Genomic DNA, 22,608 nt, shown 5'->3' with positions numbered 1-22,608 from the left:
TAGCTTTACAGGAAATTGCAAACTTAGTATAGAGGGGTCCTGCTTATCCTTCACCCAGTTCCCCCCAGTGGTTGCATCTTTCTTTTTTTTTTTTTTTAAAGATTTTATCCATTTATTTGAGAGCGAAAGAGTGAGCCTGAGGTGGGGAGGGGCAGAGGGAGAGGGAGAAGCAGTGCTGAGAGGGAATTTCATAGCAGTCAGTGCCGACTCAAGATCTCAAATTAATAATCCAAGTTCCTCGCTCAGGAAACTAGAAGAAGAAGAGCAGAATTAAACCAATGCATGCAGAAGAAAGGAAATAAATATCAGAGCAGATCAGTGAAACAGAGAATAGGAAGACAAGATAGTAAATCAGTGAAAGCAAAAGTATTCACCAATCTCAGGGATGACAGAGGGGACATTACCGCTGGTCCCGAGCCATTGAAAGGGTCATTGCGGAATACGCCACTGACAGCTGTACCCCAGCTTAGATGAGATGGACCGATTCTTCCCAAACCACAGACTATCCAAACTCGGTCAGAATTAAACAGATCGTATGAATGGTTCTACAAACAGTAAGGAAATGGAGTTAGCAATTTAAAATCTCCAGGAAGGAAATATCTAGGTCCAGATGTTTTCAATGAAGAATTCCTTGAGACTTTTAAAGAAGACTAGTGTCATTTTTACAGAGTAGTTTCCAGAATATAGTTGAGGATGGAACACTGCCCAGGCTCGTGTTAGGAGTCCAGTTACTATCCTCCTGTCAGCACAAGAGAAAGACAGCACAACAAGAGAAAACAAATATCCCTTGTGAATAGAGACACAAAAAAAATTCTTTAAGAAAATAATTGCCTGTTGATATCCACAATATATATAGAAAATTCGACATCATGATGATGTGGGGGTTATTCCAGGTACTTAAGGCCCATTCCGACATTCTAAAATCACCCAGTGTAATCCACTCTATGAACAGGTTAAAAGAAAATTATAGGATCATATCAACATGTGACTACATCCAACACCCATTCATGATAAAAACTATCCACAGTTTGGATTAGATGGTAATTACCTTAATTATATTTAAAGGGCATCTGTAAAAACATAGAGCCAACATCATACTTAACAGTGAAATTCTGAATGCCTCTCCTTTCAGACTGGGAGTAAGTCAAGGATGTTTGTTCTTAACCACTGTTATTTAACTGACATTTCTAGCTACATAGAATAAGGCAAGTAAAGGAAAATAAAGGAATTCAGATTGGAAAGGAAGAAACAAAAATGTCCCCATTTGCAGACGACATGATTGTGTATATAGACAATCCCAAGGAACTGATGAAAAACCTGGAACTAATGATAATGAATAGGTTCAGCGAAGTGGCCAATTATAAGATCACCACTCAAATACCAATCCCATTTCCAACATGTGGAAACTGAAATTAAAAATGAAGTACTCTTATAGGCAGTACTAATGAAAACAAAATCTTAGGTATGCTGAAAATAACTGTGTTCATGAAAGTAATCAAAGACACTATAAAATGCCAGTTTTCCTAAAATTGAATATAGGTTTAATACAGTTCCCATTAAAATCTCAGCGAGGTTTTTTTTTTTTTTAAGAGATTTTATTTATTTATTTGACAGAGAGAGAGACAGCGAGAGAGGGAACACAAGCAGGGGGAGTGGGAGAGGGAGAAGCAGGCTCCCCATGGAGCAGGGAGCCTGACGCGGGGCTCGATCCCAGGACCCTGAGAGCAAGACCTGAGCCGAAGGCAGATGCTTAACAACTGAGCCACCCAGGTGCCCCGAAGTTTTGTTTTTTGCTTTTACTTTTTTAGACACAATAAGCTTATTCTAAAACTAATTTGTCAAGGCTAAAATGGCAAAAACGGCCTTCATAAGGAGAATAGAGTGAGAAGGGTCACTTCCTGATGTTAAGGCATACTACCTAGCTTTATTTACCAACACAGTGTGTAAGAAGAAATAAAGATCAGTGGAATGGTGTGGAGAACCCAGAAATAGACACTCCCAAAGGCTCAAGTGATTTTTTTAAGAAAAAAATTCCATTATGATAACATTAAAAAGAATAAAATAATTATAAATAAAATAATTGTTAAGAACGAGCAACAAAAGTGCAACACTTGTACTTTGAAAACTCCAAAGCAGTGTCAAAATATACTAAAGGAGACCTAAGTAAATGGAAAGACATCCTAGATATCATGGATTAGAAGTATTAATATTGTTAAAATGGCAGTACTCCCCAAATTGATCTACATATTCTGTGCTATCCCTCTCAACATCCCAGGTGACTTTTTTGCAGAAATTGACAGGCTGATTTTAAAATTATACGGAAACACAAGGGACCCAGAATAGTGAAAAACGGTTTTGAAAAAGATGAATAAAATTTTAGTATTCACACTTTTCCATTTCAAAACTTTATTCAACGTTAGAATAATCTAGACAGCATAGAACTCGCAAAAATTCAGAATTGAAAGTTCAGAAACAAAGCCTCAAATTTGTGGTTAATTGCTTTTCAACATGGGTGCCTAGAAAACTCCATGGGGTAGAGGGGTATATTTAGGTGAGTGCTCTTTTTTTTTTTTTTTTGGACCCGGTACTGTTGGTGAGATTCTCCCATTTTGTTGTGGGTAGCCGTAATTCATTCATTTTGTCGTTACATAGTATGTCTTTTATCCATTCTACTGTTGCTGGATATTTGGGTAGCTTATTAGTCTTGCCTATTAGAAATGATAATTCCATGTCATACTTGACTCAGTTGGCACACGTTGCTAGTGTTTATATACCTAAAGAGTGGAATTGTTGGGTTTTGGATTGTGCGATGTTCCACTTCAGTAGATACTGCAAATGCTTTTGCAAGGTAATGTATCCAATTATACTGTAATGAGCGTGTGGAAGAGTTCCTGTTGCTTCACATGTTTGCTGACACTTGGCATTGTCAGCCTTTTTAACTTAGCATTTCCAATATTTATGTAGTAGTTGTGATTTTCACATGCATTTTCTGGAAAAATAAGTTGGACACCTTTTCATAGGATTTGGGGAATCTTTCTTATTTGGGAAGAGCCTGTTAAAATCCCTTGCCATTTTTCTTCTAAGTTATCCCTTCTTTTCTTAACTGTTTATGGGCCATTGTGTATTCTGGCTGGGAGTTTCTTATTAGTTATATGTTGCAATTATTTTTTCCTCCCTGGTGTGCTTTGTTGAAGAGATGTTCCTAATTTTGATTAAGTCCACTTTATTAATCTTTTCATTTGGAGTTAGTTGGGGATTTTGGTTTTGTTTTTTAAATTTTTGTTTGTGGAGAAGGAGGAATCTTGTTAGGGTTGGTGGGGAAGAAATGACTCTCTGCCAAAAAGTTGTGAAAATATCTGTAATATCTTTTAGGGCTTTATAGTTTTGACTTTGACATTTAGAAGCAGAAATCATTTGGAATATATTCTTATGTTTTGATTGATACAGAGCTTTAGTATTTATTAGCTCCTGTCATCTCCTATAGATACCTAATAAATTAGTTTCTCAGTACTGTTTATTGAGAAGACCACAGTGTCCTCGTTGGTCTGCAGGAGCGCCTTTCTCATTAATCTAGTGTCCATTCTTATCTGGGCCTCCCTTCTGGAGTCTCTGTGTTCCCATTGGTATAATTATCTATCTTAGAGGAATACCATCTTGTCTTCATTGCTCTACTTTAATATTTTACTTTTGTTACACTGTGGAATCCACCTTCCACGTTTCTCACATTTGTCTTGTTCATTCTTGGCCTTGGCATTTCCCTCTAAATATTAGGAATACCTTGTCAATTCCTCTCAAAAAACATGTTACGATTTTGATTGGGTTTGTGTTAAATACATATTACCAGTTGATGGGCACATGACCTCTTTAGATTCTGATTTTGGAGAATGATGTATTCTGTGTGTTTAGGTTTTATTTAACTTCTTTCAATAATGTTTGATAGTTTTCGTTTAGAGAACTTGCCTTTTGTTAGTTATAGTCTCACCTTAGTTTTTCTTATTGCTGAAATGGGCGTATTTAAAAAATACTTTCTTGCTTGTCATTACTTCTATTTCTATACTTGTTTTCTAGGTCATTAATTTCTGTGTTTATATTTGCTTACATCCTTGTACTTTCTTTGGGGTTCATTGGCTCCCCCTGCCCCTGCTTTCAAGTGGACATTTAGCTCGTATTTTTAGCTTCCTTTATATATTGTATGCATTGAATTGTGAATATTTTCCTCTTAACATTTTCTTTTGGCTCTGGCAGAATGGTTTCACACACGTTGCTGCGTTGAGTTTTTATTATCATTCAGTTAAAAATATTTTCTAATTTCCGTTGTGATTTCTTTTTTGACCTAAGAGTTCTTTAGATCTTAATAATTGACCTTTCTTTATTCATGTTAGAAAAAGGTAGCTTTATCCCACAACATATCGTTTTCACCTTTAACGACTTATATTTGTTTTTATTGCTTGCTTACTGACAGGTAATCCATTTCTTTTTCATGTGTGGGTAAATCTTTACTTAGGTCTCCAAAAATATAAGTACTTCATGAAATTGTGTTCTTATTATATATTTTTCCTTTAGTTTGATACAGCTTTTCCAATTGACAAAATTATTAGTAATGATTAAATAAATGCACGAATAGCAAATACTTGTCTAAATTTATATGCTGTAAGTCCCTTTGAGTTTTTGTCCTTTTCTGCTTTATAAAAGAATATCTCTCAAATTTATAGGGTTGACTTTTTTGTCTGCTCAGTTGTCCATTTATTCATTTATTCAACATTCAGTAAGTGTTTTATTTATGATGTGTTTTGTTTTGTGTTAGGCTTTGGAAGAATCCTATTCTCACTCTCGAGGGTTAGTCTACTAGGGAGGACATAATTTATTATAGGGCAAAAACTGCTATATTGTATGTATGAGTTCAGTTAAAGAGGCCACAGAAAAGGCAATATTTAACATTTTTCAGAAATGGAGACGTTTTCAAGTCATCATAAATGCTGTTTTCATGGTTTGTTAACGGGAAAGAATCGTTAAAAAGTCCAACTAAAGGGCGCCTGGGTGGCTCAGTTGGTTAAGCAACTGCCTTCGGCTCAGGTCATGATCCTGGAGTCCCAGGATCGAGTCCCGCATCAGGCTCCCTGCTCGGCAGGGAGTCTGCTTCTCCCTCTGACCCTCTTCCCTCTCATGCTCTCTCTCATGCTCTCTCTCTCAAATAAATAAATAAAATCTTTAAAAAAAAAGTCCAACTAAAAAATGAATTTAAATATAAATTATACAAATTGTTAAAACAAATTATTAATGTTAATTGCTTCAGTATAAATTTTAATTATAACTTTTTTTAGTTGTTTTTACTAGCTATTTCTACTTTGTAATAGAATGGTATTACTTTATAAACTTGCATATAGATAATTAGTGTTTTATATTACTCTCTGCAGAATCAAAGAATTCCATTGGACATGGTATTTCTTAGGAGTTCAGAAAAGCAGGTATTTATATTTGTATTTAAATTGCTGATCATTTAGTATTTTAGCAGTTTAATTTTCATTTTGAAAGGTAAAAGTTAAATTTATTCTTATAAAAAGTTTTCTTCGAATGATAATACATTGAATTCATTAATTCTAAATCACATTTAACTGTTGATATTTAAAATGAAAATCTTTATATGTTTGTTTTAAAAAATATAATCCTATCAATAATCCTATCACAACCTTTATATCAAATGAGTGCTTTTGTTCAAAGCTATATTGATAGCGAAGTAATTAAATGATGTTGCTTGAAATTTGATTGCTATTCTGTATTTGCAGTTTTATTAATTCAGCAAACGTTTATTTACCACCTACTATGTGCCAGGCACTACTTGTCTCTTGGGATACAAAGGGGGCTAAGATGGGTGGGGGAACAGAAGAGGAAGCAGACAGTTTGTGTAGGTGAGTTGAAGTGGGCTTCGCAGGATACATGATATTTATATGACCTGAGCTCTCACCAGTGAGGAGAAGGTGGAAAAGGGGAAATGAGACGGAAGCCTCATGTGGTCAAGGAGAAGACCTGTGTGTTGGAAGTCAGGAAACTCAAAATCTAGTCTGCTTTGGCCAATTTTTAATTATATGACCTAGACACATGGTCACCCATTTTCTTAATGTCTAAAATGATGAGAGGTTTATCAGCTAATACCCAAGTTCCTTCTGCCTTGCATTTCTGACTGTGAAATAAATAGTATTTTTTTCTCTTTAAATTTTTTTATTGTTCTGTTAATCACCATACATTACATCATTAGTTTTTGGTGTAGTGTTCCATGATTCATTGTTTGTGCATAACACCCAGTGCTCCACGCAGAATGTGCCCTCCTTAATACCCATCACCAGGTTGACCCATCCACCCACCGCCCTCCCCTCTAGAACCCTCAGTTTGTTTTTCAGAGTCCATCGTCTCTCATGGTTCGTCTCCCCCTCCAGTTCGCCCCCTTCATTCTTTCCCTCCTGCTATCTCCTTCTTTTTTTTTTTTTCTTAACATATATTGCATTATTTGTTTCAGAAGTACAGGTCTGTGATTCAACAGTCTTGCACAATTCACAGCGCTCACCATAGCACATACCCTCCCCAATGTCCATCACCCAGCCACCCCATCCCTCCCACCCCAACCCTCTCCAGCAACCCTCAGTTTGTTTCCTGAGATTAAGAATTCCTCATATCAGTGAGGTCATATGATACATGTCTTTCTCTGATTGACTTATTTCGCTCAGCATAACACCCTCCAGTTCCATCCACGTCATTGCAGATGGCAAGATCTCATTCCTTTTGATGGCTGCATAATATTCCATTGTATATATGAACCACATCTTCTTTATCCATTCATCTGTCGATGGACATCTTGGCTCTTTCCACAGTTTGGGTATTGTGGACATTGCTGCTATAAACGTTGGGGTGCACGTACCCCTTCGGATACCTACATTTGTATCTTTGTGATAAATACCCAGTAGTGCAATTGCTGGATCATATGGTAGCTCTATTTTCAACTGTTTGAGGAACCTCCATACTGTTTTCCAGAGTGGTTGCACCAGCTTGCATTCCCACCAACAGTGGCAGGAGGGCGTCACTGCGCACAGTGCTGCATGTAAGCCCCCCCCAGCAGCCAGCAGGGTTACCGATTAGACCGCCCGACAGCACCCACCACACTCGGTGCTGCACACGGCAAAATGCACACTGTCCTCAGCGGGACACGGAACATCCTGCAAGGTGCAAAAAGTGCTCGGTCACAAAACGAGGAGCGAAGCATTGAAGAGAATCGCTCTCACACGAAGCACGCGCTCCCACCACAGGGAGCGAGGTGAGAAGGGCAGCGACGAGGCACTTCGGGAGCCCCACAACCACGTGCGGACGAAGCAGCAGGCCTCTCAATAACCGGCGGGGCCGAGACGTGTCTGCTGAGCTGCATGGAAAGGAGAGTACCACAGGCCAACATTCATGGGACGGAGCCAAAGTCCTGTTTCGAGGGAAACTTAGACGGTAAATGCCTGGATAGGAATAGAAAAAATCTCAAGTCGGTGCTTAAATTTTGACCCTAAGAACGTACAATACCAAGAAAAGGACAAAAGCGTGAAACCGAACGCGAGTCCTTTGGGAAGAGCACCACAAGTGCATAAAACAGTAGCTGACTGACCAAACTCAGAAGGTGCGGTGGGGCAGAGAGAGGGAAGGGGAGAGACACAAAGACTCTAAAATCAGGAACGGAAGAGGAGGGCTGACACCAGAATAATTCAGAAACTGAAAGCATTTTAAGGGAACACTAGTAACAACTGCTTGCCGACAGTTGAGAGAGCTTAGATGAGACGCACGCATCCTTGAAAGACACACACTGGAAAATTTTCTTTTTTTTTTAATGTTAAAAAGATTTTATTATCAGAGGTTGGAAGACAGAGGGCTCACCCTGGCGTGCCCCGCGGTGACCCTGGGCCTCCGTCTGGGGTGGTGCCCCCGAGGGGACATGATCGGTGGAGGGTTCCCCCCCCGGCATGAGTTGGGACAGGCACTCGCCGGGCATCTGTCCCTGAGGCCCTCTGTGCGCTGGCTCTGGGGTCAATGGGACAATGCTTTCCGGGAGGGCCTCTCGTGAGGTCTGATGCTCCGCCCTGAGGGGTGCACGTATTTCCTAGGCCTAGGAGTGTTGGACTACCAGGGGCTGGGCACCAACTTCAGGGACTACACCATTGTGTTCACCCAGCTAGAGTTCAAGGACGAGGCGTTCAACACCGTGGAGCTGTACAGTAAGTGGTGGGCACCACGGGCCGGCCCCACGAACTCCCTGCCACGGGCGGCCACACTGGGCAACCTCCCGCTGACTGTGCTGAGCCCCGGGCCTCCAGGGTCCCAGAGCAGCATCCCTGCCCTTCGGCCCCCTGCAGGAGGGGTGGCTGGGGCAAGGGGCACACGTGGTGAGGGCTCCCCTCCCGCCCCACAGGCCGGACAGAGCTGGCCAGCCAGGAGGCCCTGCGCCTCTTTGCTAGGTGGAGCCAGTCCTGGGCTTCCTGTCTCAGCAGCAGGCCACATTGAGGCCGGACCGTGAGTGTCACCCGATGCCCACGGGCCCCTGGCTGACTTCTGTGGGTCTTGGGGTCCCTCCGAGCCTCAGGGAGTCAGGCAGGGTGGGGGTGGGGAGCTCTACACGGAGTCTCCTGCTCCTGCCCAAAGCCAGGCCTGCAGGGCCGGCCCCGTCTCGGGCGAGGCCGTGGGCAGAGCGGGGTGGCCGCGGTGTGTCCTGGGTGCCCACCCTCACAAGTCCTCTTACCCCCCAGTCACCTGTGCGCACAAGGCTTTCCAGGTCAGCTGTCCTCCTGAGCATCACCCCAGATCCGACACCCCAGAGCTCTGCCCCGAGAAGGCCCGGGGACCGGGACGGGGCTGACACCCCTCCAGGTGAATCTGGGGTCGTGCAACGCTCTGCTTGGGTTTCAGTGGATGCATCGACCTCCCGGTGGGACTGTGCCCGCCGAGTCCTGTGAGGCTCGCCAGGCGCTGGCCTCCTTGCTCAGCCGCCTGGGAGCTTGGTGTGGGGCGGGCTGCTCTCAGGACTCACGGCAGTTCCAAATAAAACGATCCCACAAGGCCCTACAGATGCCTCTCACCTGTGTGCCGAGAGCGGACGGCAATGTCAGACGGGGCGCTGCCCTCTCGGGACTCCGGTCGGTGCAGGGGGAGGAGGTGGGCGTGGGGCTCACCGAGGGCTGGGCCATACAGCCCCGAACCAGCTCTGGGTGGGGGGCACGTGGACGTGGGTCTTGGCTCCTGAGTGGGGGCTGGGCTGGGGGCAGCTGCTCCGCAAGCAGAGGTCACCACAGTCCCTGGGCTGGAGGGAGGACTGTCTGTCTGAGTTAGAGCAGACCCTCGGGGGTCTGGACAGGTGCGGGCTGACGCAGTGGGCGTGGGTGCCCACCAGGGTGCGCGGCTGGGGTGCCACAGTGTCCAGGGCACAAGAGTGTGGCTTTCCCAGGCCTGGGGCTTTGGGGCCAGGGCAGGGGGCAGCATTCCAGAGGGACCGAGCCTGTGGCTCCTCCTGTGGTCTGGTGGGGCCGTGCCTGACGTCGTGGCGGAAGCTGGGCTGGGGGCTGCCCATCACTCACGGAGAGGGGCGGTGCGTGCAGGCTAGGGGTGGGCAAGCTCACACACATCCAGCAGCCCTGTCCGTCAGCACCTGCTCGGGACGGAGAGCCCTGCTGTCACGCTGGTGCCGTCTGTGCCCCATCGTCACCGTGGTCCTGCTTCTCACGTGCAAATATCTCTATGAAGTGACTCACAGGGACGCCTCCCGGCTGCTTGCCTCTCTTCCACGGGGCCTAGGATGGGAGGCCCAGGGGTCTCACAGGGGAACACGATGGCCTTCAAATTCAGGCAGCACCCACCAGGCCGAGCCCCTAGGCCGCCCGCCTGTGTCCCAAAGCCCCTCTCCCCCCACATTGACCCACCCCAGGCTGGCTCAAGGCTCTGGGTTGGCTGGACGCCCACGGCAGGGTCAGGGGGGTGGGGAGACTTAAACTCAGTGCCCCGGTGGCCGAGGAAGGAGGGTGACAATGGGACCAGGGAGGCTGACGTGTGTGCTGGTCTTGGCGCTTATGCCTGCTACGGGGTCCCGGCCGCAGGAACAGCTACCCAGGGAGTCCCACAACCTCAACTGGAACAAGGTGAGCCACACACCTGCGTTCCCCAAGGCTGACAGCCAGGCCGACCGGGGCCAGGCATGCAGTGTGTGTGGTGGCTGGAAGATCACTCCCTGAAAATCTCCAAAGGGCCATCCTGGAACAGGGGGCAGTGCCGCGAGGGCGGAAGGAGTTTCAGGCCCTGGCCTCTCTCTGAGGAGCTGGTGGCCACGCAAGAGGGGGGAGGGCTGAGGGCCGCAGGCAGGTGCTGCCTCAGGGCACCGGGGATGCTAGGTGGGCAGAGGCCGAACGAGCAGAGCGTGTTCCAGAACAACCAGATGGCTGGCAGGTGGAAGGTTCTAGTGGAGGTGGCCGTGGGAACTGACTCCCCGGGAATGTGGGTTTGTGGCAGGAAGTCAGAGGGATGGGGCTGAGGGCCGAGCTGGAAGGAAGGGGGAGGCCTTTCACGGGAAGGGAATTCCAGCACATGGTAACCATAGGCCAGCCCTCGGGGCCCCAGCACACCCGGCACCTGCCCGCCAAGGCCCAGAGGGGCAGCCGGGGCCCTGTGCAGGGACTGCGCCGACCTGTTGGTGCTGGACCCGGCCCGGGCCTCAGGCCAATGTCAGTGTCCGGTGGGGTCCTGAGGGCCCGGCTGGGAGCCTGGCAAGGGCTGCTACGCCAGCACGCTCTCCACAGTTTTCAGGGTTCTGGTACATTCTGGCTGTCACCTCTGAGGGCCAGAGATTCTTGCCAGGCAGAGACAGGAGGAAGCTGGGGGCATCGATGTTGGAGGTCCACAAAGCGGGCCAGCTGAAGGTGGTCCTTGCCTTCAGCCAGTGAGTGGACCGGGGAGGGGCCCAGCACATTCTTCACGGAGCCCTGACCACAAACAGCTCAGACATCTCCCTGTCAAGAGGGGAAAGGGAGCCGGGGGCGGGGGGAGCCAGACCCACGATCACCTGCACATCTGACAGACCATCTCTGCAGCCCCGAAACCCTTCCTGCCCCTAAAAATTAAGGCCTGATTTTGGGAGAGGCCACCACGTACACGGGAGCACTCGGCAGAGAGTGGGTGTTCCGAGGGTTTCCCTTAAGCTGTGGCACTGACCCTGCACCAAACTGGAAAATTCCAGGAAACCAGAGCCAACAAAGGGCTCCCGCCTTGCTGCCACCCCCCGCCCCCAGGTCACAGGGGTGTCAGTCACACACATTAATTCTGCGGAAAGATAGGAAAAAGGCGATGTTCAGGAATACTTGTGCGTATGAAGGCCCGGGCCTGGAGAGAAAGACCTGGGGGGGGGCGTGTCCCCGGCTTCACGGCCACAGGCCCGGGAGAGGCCGCTCCTCTGTCCCAGGGCTGGGTGGATGGGAGGGACAGCGGCCCACGGGGCGGGCAGGCAGGCCACGGTCCCAGAGCCCACGACCATGCAAGTGCCCGCAGCCTAGGCCTGGAAGGTGGTTGGGTGTGTGGGAGGGACTCCTGACCCTTCCCAGTTGCCCCTGCTGTGCAGGCCTGATCGGGCGGCCCCACACTTCTCTTCCGGTCCAGGGAAGGGGGTCGAGGGCTTCCACGTGCTGTCCACCGACTACAGCTACGGCGTGGTCTATGTGCGCCTGGGCCGGGCCGGCCGGACCTCTAAGACCCTGCTGCTCCTCAGTGAGTCCAGTGGAAAAATCTGGGGAGGGGGCGTGCGGGGTGCGGGTCAGGTGGGGGACGGAGGGGCGACAAGCTCAGAGGGCAAGGTATGGAAGCACCTGCCTCAGCTCGGGCTCCCTGACAGAGCGCCACAGACCGCACCGCACGGGCGCCCGCGATGGACATTGATTCTCACGGCTCAGCGCGCCGACCTGGCGAATTCCGGGGAGGTCCCCAGTCCTGGTTTGCAGATGGCCGCCTCGTCACTATGTCAAGTGTCGGGGAGAGGGCTCCGGTGTCTTCCTCTTCTTATACGGGCACTGACCCCATCATGAGCACCCAGCTAACCCCACACACCTCCCAAGACCCCAGGACGTCACACCATCCCTCTGGGGCTCTGATGGATGAATTTGGGGGGACACGAACACACATCCGTTCCTGTCACGGCCCTTGTGCTGCGGGCTGGCAGGAAGTGGGAGGTAGGAGGTCAGGGCTGGGACACACACAGCAAACGGGTGGCCAGGTGGGCGGGCGGAGCGCGGCGCCCGGACGGGGGGACCGGGTGGGCGGGTCTCTGGTGCGGCTGCCACGGGGCTGAGTGCGGGCGGCCAGTGCACGGGCGGAGCCCAGAGGGCAACAGGCCCGGAGTGGGACTGACCCTCTGCATGGAGGCAGGGGACCCCCTGGGCTGAGGGCAGGATCAGGGCAGCAGGGGGAGGTGGTGAAGGGAGGGTGGGCGGGGAGCTGCTGTCCAGGGAGGGGTGGGGGGAAGTGGGCACAAACCCACTTCGGGGCACCGAGGCCTGCAGGACAGCCATCGGAGAGGTCGGAGGGGTCCCGTGGAGTCTCCGTGGAGGAGGGCGTGGCCAGGAGCGCAGCGGGAGGGGCATCAGGCTCCGGCCCATGGGTCCTGTGAGCAGAGGGGCCTCCCCAAGTGGCCCTGTGTGGTGCCCGCCTTGGGGCTGCACTGGGGACACCCCCCTACCTCGGAGCACAGAGGGGACAGAGGCACACTCCCAATCACCCGCCTGCTGCCCCCTCCCTTGGCAGCACACTGGCTTCTCTGTCCTGCCAGCTCGGAGGGCGCTGCGGTGGCCACGGGCTCGGGGACAGCCCCAGAGGGCCAGAGCTGGGGACTCTGACCTTGTGACTCTGCTTTCAACTGCAGGCAGACAGAGCAGGTCCAGCTTCCCGAGCATGAAAAAATTCGTAGACATACGTGAGATATTGGAGCTCGCAAACGGTGTGACTGTTCTCCCAAAGATGGTAACAGACGGCCACGGCCCCACCCGTGCAGGCCAACAGCACGCCCGGCCCCCATCCATCCCGTAGAGCTCAGTGCTTCTCTCCCTCCTGCAGCCTCGTGTGCCCACACCATCCTGCCCTGAGAGCCCGCGTCCACCCACCTGTCCCCTCGCGGCTCCACCCGCGGTCCCCCTTGACCCCGGGAACATCGCTCAAGACTGCAGGTCTGCACAGCCAATGGCCTATTGGGACGCGTTGGAATACCCCAGGCCACTGATGGGGTGAAGTCCGGGGCCATGGCCGTAGCCCAAGCGGGATCCTTTATGATCTTGGAGAGATGGGGATAGGAAGGCGGTAGGAGGGCAGGTGTTGGCCAGGCAGGAGGATGCCCGACCGGACCTATTCTGCCCACGCCCTCCAGATTACGTGGGGGAAAGAGTCTGCCACACTTCTCTGCTGGGAAGTAGACCACGGCTCTTGGACCAATGTCGTCCTTCTGTATGCGTCCCACAGCGCGTCTGCCACCAGTCCCCGTGGGCCCTGACGTCCTACACTTCCTCAGGAAGTCTTCCACTTATTCGCCCAACATTTCCAAGCACCCGTGACACGCCAGGCACGTGCTAGCTGCCGGAGAGAGGCAAACTGGCAAATTCAGTTTCAGAGATCTGATGCCAGGACAGGCTCGCACCAGCGCAGCCGCCCTTCACACGACCGCAGACTCGGGAAAGTGTCTGGAGAGAGTGCAAAACAACGGCAGGTCTGACTCACGCCGGGTGGAGCAGGAGGGGTCAGGGAGGGCTTCTCGGAGGAAGGGACATTCAGAAGAGAGCTGAGGCACAGAAGTAGTTAGGGAAGTTGGGTGGGCTTCCACGGAAGAGGAGACCACTTGTGAAAAACCCCAGAGTGGTGGAAGTGGAGGGAAGGGTGGGGGGGGGAGAGCACATGCCGTGGAGGGAGGTTCAGTCCGAGGACAGGGAGCCCCGGGCAGGCTCGGGGGCTGAGCTTGGAGCCCAGGACCCCCAAACGGAGATGCCACGTGGGGGGCTGGAGTTCAGAGGACAGAGAGATGTGGGAGCCGGACACGTGGAGTCACCAGTATGTAGTTGGCGATGCAATTCGCTGGTGCGGTTAGGGCCACCCGAGGAGAACACAGTAGAATGGCATCAGTCAGCTACTACCACGTAAGGACCACCCACAGGATCTCTGTGCTATGAACCGACATGAATGTACTTAGCTTTCCCGTCTGGGCAGCATGGGGTCAGGTGGTGCAGGCCGGCCCTGCTGGGCGGCGGGGGTCTCCGCAGCTTGCGCCCGCCTTGGGGGGTGACTGTCCGTGACTGGTTCGTGCCGGCTCTGCTGCCATTGTCCCCCTCTCACCGAGGGCGGCCACGTCCCGCTCGTCTCACGGCCACGCCGAGGCCACAGCAGGCGAGGCCACAGCAGGCTGGGAGGAAGGGCTCAGCACAGGACTGCATTTCTGCCTCAGCGGCTAAGTGAAGCATGTCAAGGGGCCAAACCCCAAGTGCAGAAGGGCCTGCACAGGGTCTGTCGAGGGTCACAGCCCTGGGCACGCGCAGGAGCCCAGGCTGAACCCAGCTCTGTGTCCTCACACAAGGGCTGCACCCAGGCCTTGCGTGGGCTGTGGGTGGGGTGGGGTGTGAGGGTGTCACTGTATAGATGGGGCATGGGGGGGTCAGCATTGAACAGCTGGGGGAGGGGCCCTCGCGGCTGGGGCTCTTGTCTGAGGAGGAAGTTGGGTGAGGGGACCCCGGCCATGGTGACCTCACTTCCCTGACAACAGAGCCCATCAGAATTTGGAACCCAGGTAACCAGGAACCCACATTCCAGAGACAGCCCCCGGCCCAGCTCATTACATTGCAGATAGTGAAACCAGGATGTTCACGTGCTGTGTTCCCAGATCCGGAGGTTGCCGACGGAAGAAAGCGCGCCCAGCAAATGCTGTCTCAAGATGTCCTTTCAGGGCTCCCCACCGCCTCTGGCCGTTTGGTCGGAAAGACCACAAGGTGACACCAGGAGTCCCAGAGCCGGCCACCCAGCCCCACAGGGTCTAATCCACCTGTGCAGCCCCAGGTCCCCACCCGTGTGTGTGTGTGTGTGTGTGTGTGTGTGTGTGTGTGTGTGTGTGTGTGTGTGAAGAGGGGTCATATAGGGTGGGCCAACCCCATTCAAGAGCAGGCTGATGAGGGGTCAGATACCCAGTGGGCAGGTCTTGTTCAAGGTCAAGGGTGGCTGGGTGGGACGGGGTGTGCGCGGATGCGAGCTTCTGCCCTGGGTTATCCCAATTGCCCTGGAGCGGGGGTCACTGTACCGCGTGCAGGGCTGGGCACGCAGAGATGTGTCTGATCTGGGAGCAGGAGGGGGACAGGGCAGGGGGACAGGGAGGCTGGCTGGGCAGGGCTGTGATGCCTCTGGGCCGGCTACCCGTCCCTGTCTTTGCAGACCACGGATGAAATCGGGAGGAGGCTGGCGGACAGCCATGATATTTCTGGGACCTGGGGCGTGACACCACAGGGGTCCCCAGGAGCAGGTGCTGGGGATTGCGGGGGAAGGCCTCCGACACCACCCAGACCACTGTCCCTGGTGGTCATTGACTGGATTGTGCTCCAGGAATGGAGCCCACGGAGACCGAGCTCGAGGCTGAGAAGCCTGGGGCGGGGTGCCTGTGGGTGTGTGGGGACGGGTCGGGGCAGGCCCCACAGGGAGGAGCCCCGAGAGGCTGGTGTGGGGCCAGGAGCAAAGACTGTGTGCAGAGCACCCAGCGGGTGGACTGCAGTCGGGGAGACGTCCCGGGGAGGGCACCTTCCTGGCTGCGGCTTCTCTGGGAGGCTCTGGGCTGGGCTCTGTCTTGCAAATACCCACGGAGAGCAGGCACGGGGGTGAGCTTTTCTCCTCTCACAGATGTTCCACGACCTAAGGAGCTAGAGCCGGCTCCAACTCCCTCAGCAGCTCTACAGGGAGGGGTGGTGCCTGCAGAGACTTCAGCAGGAGCCCAGGAGCCGGCAGTTGACCCGGCACCTGCCCACGGAGAGCCTGACGCCGACCAGGAAGGGCCTGCTCGAGAACCTGTGCCCGGAGAGCCTGCCCCTGTTCTTGCCACTGTTCCTGCCGGAGCCAGGGCCCCTGTGCCTGCCCCGAACTGTGGCCCTGCTCCTTGCCCAGACCCCGCTCCTGCCCTGGATCCTGACCCGTCCCTACCCCTGCCAGTGCCCCTGTCCCTGCCCCTGACCCAGATACTACCTGGGTTCCTGTATGTGCCACTGCTGCAGACCCCGTCCCTCCCCTTGCACCTGCCCCTTCCCCTTCCCCTGCTTGTGCTCCTGTTCTGGCCCCTGACCCAAGTCCTGCCCCTTCCCCTGACCATGCCTGTGTCCCTGTTTTCGCCTCTGACCCAAATCTTGCCCCCACTCATGTCCCTGTCCCTGCCCGTGCCCCTGCTAGAGCCGATGGCCCTTCCCTTGCCCCTACTCGTGCCCCTGCAGCTGCCACTTCCCCAGCACCTGCCTGTGCACCTGTTCTTGCCCCTGCTCCAGATCCTGACCCAGCCCCTGGCCTGGAGCCTGCCCCTTCCCTTGCCCCGGTCTGTGCTCCGATTCTTGCCCCTGACCCGGGTTCTGCCCCTGCCCCTGCCCCTTCCCCGACGTGTGCACCTGTTCTTGCCCCTGACCCAGCTCCTGCGCTGGATCCTGCCCCTTCCCCTGCCCCTGGCTCTATTCCTGTTCTTGCCCCTGTCCCGGCTTCTGCCCCTGCACCTGCCCCTTCCCCGACGTGTGCAACTGTTCTTGCCCCTGACCCAGCTCCTGCCCTGGATCCTACCCCTTCCCCTGCCCCTGCCTGTATTCCTGTTCTTGCCCCTGTCCCGGCTTCTGCCCCTGCAACTGTCCATTCCCCTGCCCCTCCCTCTGCTCCGGTGCTTGCCTCTGACCCAGCTCCTTCCCCTTTCCCTACCCGTTTCCCTGCCCCTGCAGGTGCACCCATTCCTGCCCATGACCCACCTCCTGCCCCTGCACCTGTCCGTTCCTCTACCTGTGTCCCTGTCCGTGCCCCTGCCAGAGCCTATGCCCATTCCCCTGCCTGGGTCCCTGTTCCTGCCCCTGCCCCTGCCAGAACCGATGCCCTTTCCCCTGCTTTCCAGCACCGCGGGCCCTTCCCTTGGCCCTGCCGGTGCTCCTGTACTTGCCCATGACCCAGCTCCTACCGTGCATCCGGACCCTGTCCCTGCTCTTGTATCTGGCTCTGCTCTTCCATCTGGCCCTGCCCCTCCTCCTGTTCCTGCAGGGCTCCCAGAACCACAGCCAGAGCCCACATCCTCGTGGGGAGAGCCCCTTGTACAATTCCCCTTATTTCCATCACCCGACCCTGATGCCCCGCCAGATTGTTTCATCCCCTCCCCCTGTGTTCTTTCTCTCTGGTACATATTAACTGTTATATTATCTTTCCTTATCCTCTACGCTGTTTATTATTTATTTTAAATAAAATTAATTGTTTTCTGTTGGACAAGTCTGGAGCATTAATTATATTCCCAATGCTGTGCCACCGCACCCCAGAACATTGCTGCACAATATCTGCTTCCGCAAAGGACACCCTGAACCAGAAGGCCTCCCTGCCCATTTCTCCCCGAGCCCAGCCCCTGGCAACCCCTAAGCTGCTTTCTCTCTCTGTTCCTTTCCTGGGTGTTTCCTGTACGTGGAATCACGCAATAGGGGCCTTTGTGTCTGCCCCCCTATTTTCAAAGGGAACTCGTTTCCTTCTGTGTTTATTGGACACAGAATTTCCCTTATTCGATATTGAAATGCCTGGGGGTTACAGATCAGACGTAATCAGAGAGGCCACTTTAGGAATTATGGGCACAATCTTGGGGCCGAGACCCCTGTTCCTGCTGGGACACCTCAGCCTGACCCCAGACAGGACAGGGCTGGTTCCTCCTGTGGCCCACACAGAAACCAGGGAAATGCAGAAAGCTGGAAGACACACCCCAAAAGGCAATGCATTGCTCACAACCCAAGGCCAGAGAAAGGTTTCAGCGGACTCTGGTCCAAACCATGCTCCAAGTCACTGGGTTCCACAGGGAGAGACCACACGCATGCAAGTCCAAGTGGGGACAGGCACGGGGGGAGTCAAAGAAGCGGAGCTAGCAGGTAAGGACTCTGGCAAAAACAAAAAACCCTATGGAGGCAGCGCTGGTCACCCTCAGACGGGCAGGTGTCTGGTCTGGGGACCAGCAGCCCTGGGGAGAACGTGAGGAAGCGGAGGTCCCCTGGAGGAAAGGGTGACGGCACCCCTGTCTGGGAGGACAGTGCACAGCACCCATCCCAGCCTGCAGGTGCACCCATCACCTACTGTGGGCAGCTCAATCCCAGCTTGTTGAAGGGAAGACCCGTGTCCATAATCCCCTATTTGCAACAGAATCCATAAAGGGGAGTTTGTGGGTCAACACGTATACAGTGTTTAAGGTACAAGTCTCGAATTCCAACATCCATGGTCTGCTTGTCCACCTTGAGCCTTGTTTGGGAAGCAGGGGTGGGGACGCCCGGGGCTGTGACCTGTGGGAGGGGTGGGGAGGGTAAGCTCTGAATGGAGTGACCAAAGCACACGGGGTGACCTGCCCAGGAGGGACCCTCTCGGTCCCCAGCCCCTCTCCTGACCTCGTGCACGATGGCGAGGGTGTGATGATGAAGGTGCTGGCCCTTGGCTGGCCAGTTCCGTAGCTGGTGTCGGAGCTGCTCAGGCTCCACACCGGGCTCTGATCCCAGAGCTGGCGCGAGAGGTGAAGCTGCAGCTGCCCCAGTCTCGGGAGCTGCAGCTCGCATCGCTGTTGGACCTGCCTCGAGCTCTGGGGCAGGTGCTAGAGCTGAATCCCCCTCCAGAGATGATCTAGATCCGGTTCCGCACTTGGATAAGGCTCTTGAACCCACGAACGGCTTTCCTCCCCTGCCCATTTCATGCATGACAAAACTCGGGGCGGTGACGGGACCGGCTACATGGGGGTAATGGCTACGGGGGGATTCAGCCCAAGGATCCTGCATGCCCTTCACCTCGTGCCCCATACAGGTCGGTCCTGAGGTGCCCGACAGGGGCAAGGGCCTGAACCGCTGCTCCCGGCACCTGATCCCACCTGATCAGAGACACTCCCCTGGGTCGTGAAGTCCTCGTTTGACCTCTACTCCGGCCAGCCCCACGCGAGCAGGGACCGTGCGTCCTCACTGCTTGGGCACCATCTCCAGATGGCGGACTGGCCACTGCAGCGGGGTTGGTCACCACTATACCGTCGACGTGGATGCAGGAGCAGCTACAGGCCCAAAGCCCGCTCCGCAGCTCGAGGCATTTGATCTTCTGTTGCGGTGCCACTGCCGGGAGCTTGGGAGCCCGGGAGCTGGAGCCAAGTGCGCCCCAGTGTGAGTAAGCCCGCTGGAACTACGGCTCCATCACCAACTCCAGAGCTAGAGCCACTGCAAAATCCGAGCTGGCCCAGCTCCACAGTCAGCTGCGGGTGTTCCCCGGACACGGAGCAGGCGCTCGCTCCCCCTGCAGAGCTAGAGCCAATGGGCTCCGCGCAGCAAGCCCCAACCCAGGACCCGCTGGGTTCCCTCTTCCCTCACAGACTTCTGCAGTTCCTCTGTGATTCCCCAGCGCTGGGACAGAGCAGACACTGCACCCACACCACCCCCTCCTTGGGTTTCCAGTTCAACAGGAGGGACCACAGACAGATAGAGGCGTGAGGCACGCTCCCCTGAGGAAGGCAGGGGTGCTCACACCCGTGATGGAGGGCTCCCTCTCATGCAGATTGCCGGCCCCCCGCACCTGCTGGCCACACCTGCCCCTGCCTGGATGTCCAGTGTGGGTGGGCTGGGGGGGGCCTGACCTCTGCATGGAGCATCCCCAAGGCTGCCCAGGGGGTGTGTGGAAGGGCAGGCCCGGCCACTGACTTTGCTTCTTGCCCACCTACCTCCAGGGCCATCTCCTCTGTTCTGGGCACATGGCTGGACTAGTCTCGGAGGACTTCTGTCAGCCAAAGACGTTCCCTGCCTCAAGCAGCTGGTGGCCCATGTGCAGCTCAACATGCCCTGTTCCGACCTGGAGCACCAAGCCCACCTTCTGCTGACCCAGCTGGAGCACGCAGAGCCCACAGTGGCCGAGCCTGAGGGTGAGAACACCGGGGCTGGGTGCCTGAGTGTGTGGGGGGAAGGGTCAGGGCTGGTCCGACAGAGAGGAGCCCCGGAGGCTGGTGTGGGGCCTGGAGGAAAGACTGGGCTCCGAGCGTCCAGTGGGTGGACTGCAGTCCGGGAGACGTCCCAGGGAGGTCTCCTTCCTACCTGGGGCATCTCTGGGAGACTCTGGGCTGTGCACGCACAGGTGTGTGTCTGATCTGGGAGCAGCAGGGGGCTGGGCAGGGGGATAGTGAGGACATCGGGTAGGGCTGTGATGCCTCCGAGCTGAGTGACAGTTCCTGTGTTTCCAGAGCCCCATGGAAACTGGCTTGGATTCTGCCCCTGCACCTGGCTCCTCACACGAGTTAGGGACACAGGTGGAGCCTGGCTCTAGCTCCTGAGATGGTGGAGCAGCTGAGAGAGGAGAAGAAAAGCTCAGCCCATGGCTCCTCTCCATGGGCCTTTGCAAGACAGAGCCCAGCCCAGGGCCTCCCAGAGAAGCCGCAGCCAGGAAAGAGCCCTCTCTGGGGCGTCTCCCCGCCTGCCATCCACCCGCTGGGCCCTCTGAGCCCAGTCTTTTCTCCTGGACCCTCACCAGCCTCTGGGGCTCCTCCCTGTGGGGCCAGCCCCGACCCGTCCCCACACACCCACAGGCACCCAGCCCCAAGCTTCTCAGCCTCGGGCTTGACCTCCATGGGCTCCGGCTCCTGGAGCACAATCCAGTCAATGACCACCAGGGACAGTGGTCTGGGTGGTTTCAGAGGCCTTCCCCCACAATCCCCAGCCCCTGCTCCTGGGGACCCCTGTGGGGTCACGCCCCAGCTCATGGAGTAGGAGGAAGTGTCTGCCAGCCTCGTCCCCATTTCATCTGTGGCCTGCAAAGACAGGGACGGGTAGCCGGCCCAGAGGCATCACAGCCCTGCCCCGCCAACCTCCCTGTCCCCCTGCCCCGTTTCCTTGTTGCTCCCAGATCAGACCCACACCTGTGCGTGCACAGCCCTGCACGCGGGACACTGAGCCATCCCCGCAGGGCCATCGGGATAAACCCTGAGGCAGAAGCGCGCAGCCCCCCACACCCCGTCCCACCCACCCAGCCTTGACCTTGAACATGACCTGTCCCCCGGGTATCTGACCCCTCATCAGCCTGCTCTTGAACGGCTTGGCCCGCCCCACATGACCCCTGTTCACACACACACACGCACACACGGGGAGGGGACCTGGGGCTGCATACATCGATTAGACCCTGTGGGGCTGGGTGGCTGGCCCTGGGCCTCCTGGTGTCTCCTTTCGGTCTTTCCAGCCAAATGGACAGAGACGTCGGGGAGCCCTGACACGACATCCCCAGCGAGGGAGTGTTTGCACAGTTTGCTTTCCTCAGCCTGTAGCCTCCGGTCTTTGGGATGCAACATGCAAACATGTTTTTGGTTCGAGGATCTCCAACGAAATGAGCTGGGCAGGGGGCTGTTTCTGGAATGTAGGTTCCCATGGCAGCACTTTGTGCATCACGGGGACCCCTGGCATTCAGACTGGCAAGTTACCCCTCCCCACGCAATGGCCGCGGGCATGATTCCAAGAGTTCCCATAGGAGCTTGCCTGTCCCAGGGCTGTGACATGGCTCCGCTGTGGCTTTGAACCCAGGTCAACCTGACCCAAGCCTGAGCTCATGCAGGAGCCTGAGGAAGTAGCCTTGAATGGTACAGCTGAAAGTGACGGAAGCTTAACTTTTACTGAATCTAAATGTTAACTGTTAAATGTAAAAATCATAAAACCTGTAACAGAAAAGGGTGAAGGGTGGGGACTCCTGGGTGTCTCAGTCAGTTAAAGCATCTGCCTTCGGCTCAGGTCAGGACCTCAGGGTCGTGGGATCGAGTCCTGGTGCGGGCTCCCTGCTCAGCGGGGGGGTCTCTCTCTCTTTCTCCCTCTGCTGCACCCCCTGCTTCTGCGCTCCCTCCCTCTCTCTAAGAAATAAAATGCTAAAAAAAAGTTTCTCTTGAAAAAAATAAAAAGGTTCGGTGACAGGTGGACCTCGGCAGAGTGGCTCGAGCCATGGGCCGGAGCTACGGCCGATGCCAGGGATGCCCCCGGCTCCTGCCGTGGAACCAGCCCGGGACCTGAGCTGGAGCTGCAGCTGGAGCTGGCTCCGTCCCCGGTGGTGGGGCTCAAGCTGGTTCTGGAATGCACTCCAGGGCTCAGTGAACTCTCAGGCTGGCATTGTTGCCAAATTTGGTGGAGGAACCGGCAGCAGAGAGGACTGCTGCACTGGAGCTGGTCCAGGCGAGCAGGTAGAGGGGCCTCTAGCCCGGGAGCTGCCGCCGGGGGGGGGCCGTCGTCCGCAGTCGGTGCGGGGGCTGCTGTGTGCGGTGGCTCTGGCTTTGTGGGTGGAGGTAATGCTCGCGTGGCGCACGTCTGAGCGTCTGCTCTAGCTCGCTAGTTGGCAAGCGCCCCTGTGTTT

General features: G+C 54.4%; 1 protein-coding gene across 1 annotated transcript; it reads left to right on the top strand.

Moving 5' to 3' along the window:
* The first annotated feature begins 10,082 nt into the window (after positions 1-10,082).
* LOC148161807 (epididymal-specific lipocalin-10-like) lies at positions 10,083-13,077 on the top strand. Its single transcript, XM_088020544.1, has 5 exons — positions 10,083-10,151; positions 10,806-10,945; positions 11,295-11,365; positions 11,659-11,766; positions 12,914-13,077. Exons 1-5 carry the CDS (start codon positions 10,083-10,085, stop codon positions 13,075-13,077), a joined length of 552 nt encoding a protein of 183 aa, XP_087876670.1.
* The last annotated feature ends 9,531 nt before the right edge of the window (positions 13,078-22,608 follow it).

The sequence above is a fragment of the Eumetopias jubatus genome, unplaced genomic scaffold, assembly GCF_037043125.1.
Source record: "Eumetopias jubatus isolate StellerSeaLion01/CBP00866 unplaced genomic scaffold, mEumJub1_p1.0 scaffold_55, whole genome shotgun sequence".
Lineage (NCBI taxonomy): Eukaryota > Metazoa > Chordata > Mammalia > Carnivora > Otariidae > Eumetopias > Eumetopias jubatus.
The sequence above is the reverse complement of the archived record's forward strand: the minus strand, read 5'-3'. Positions and strand labels throughout refer to the sequence as shown.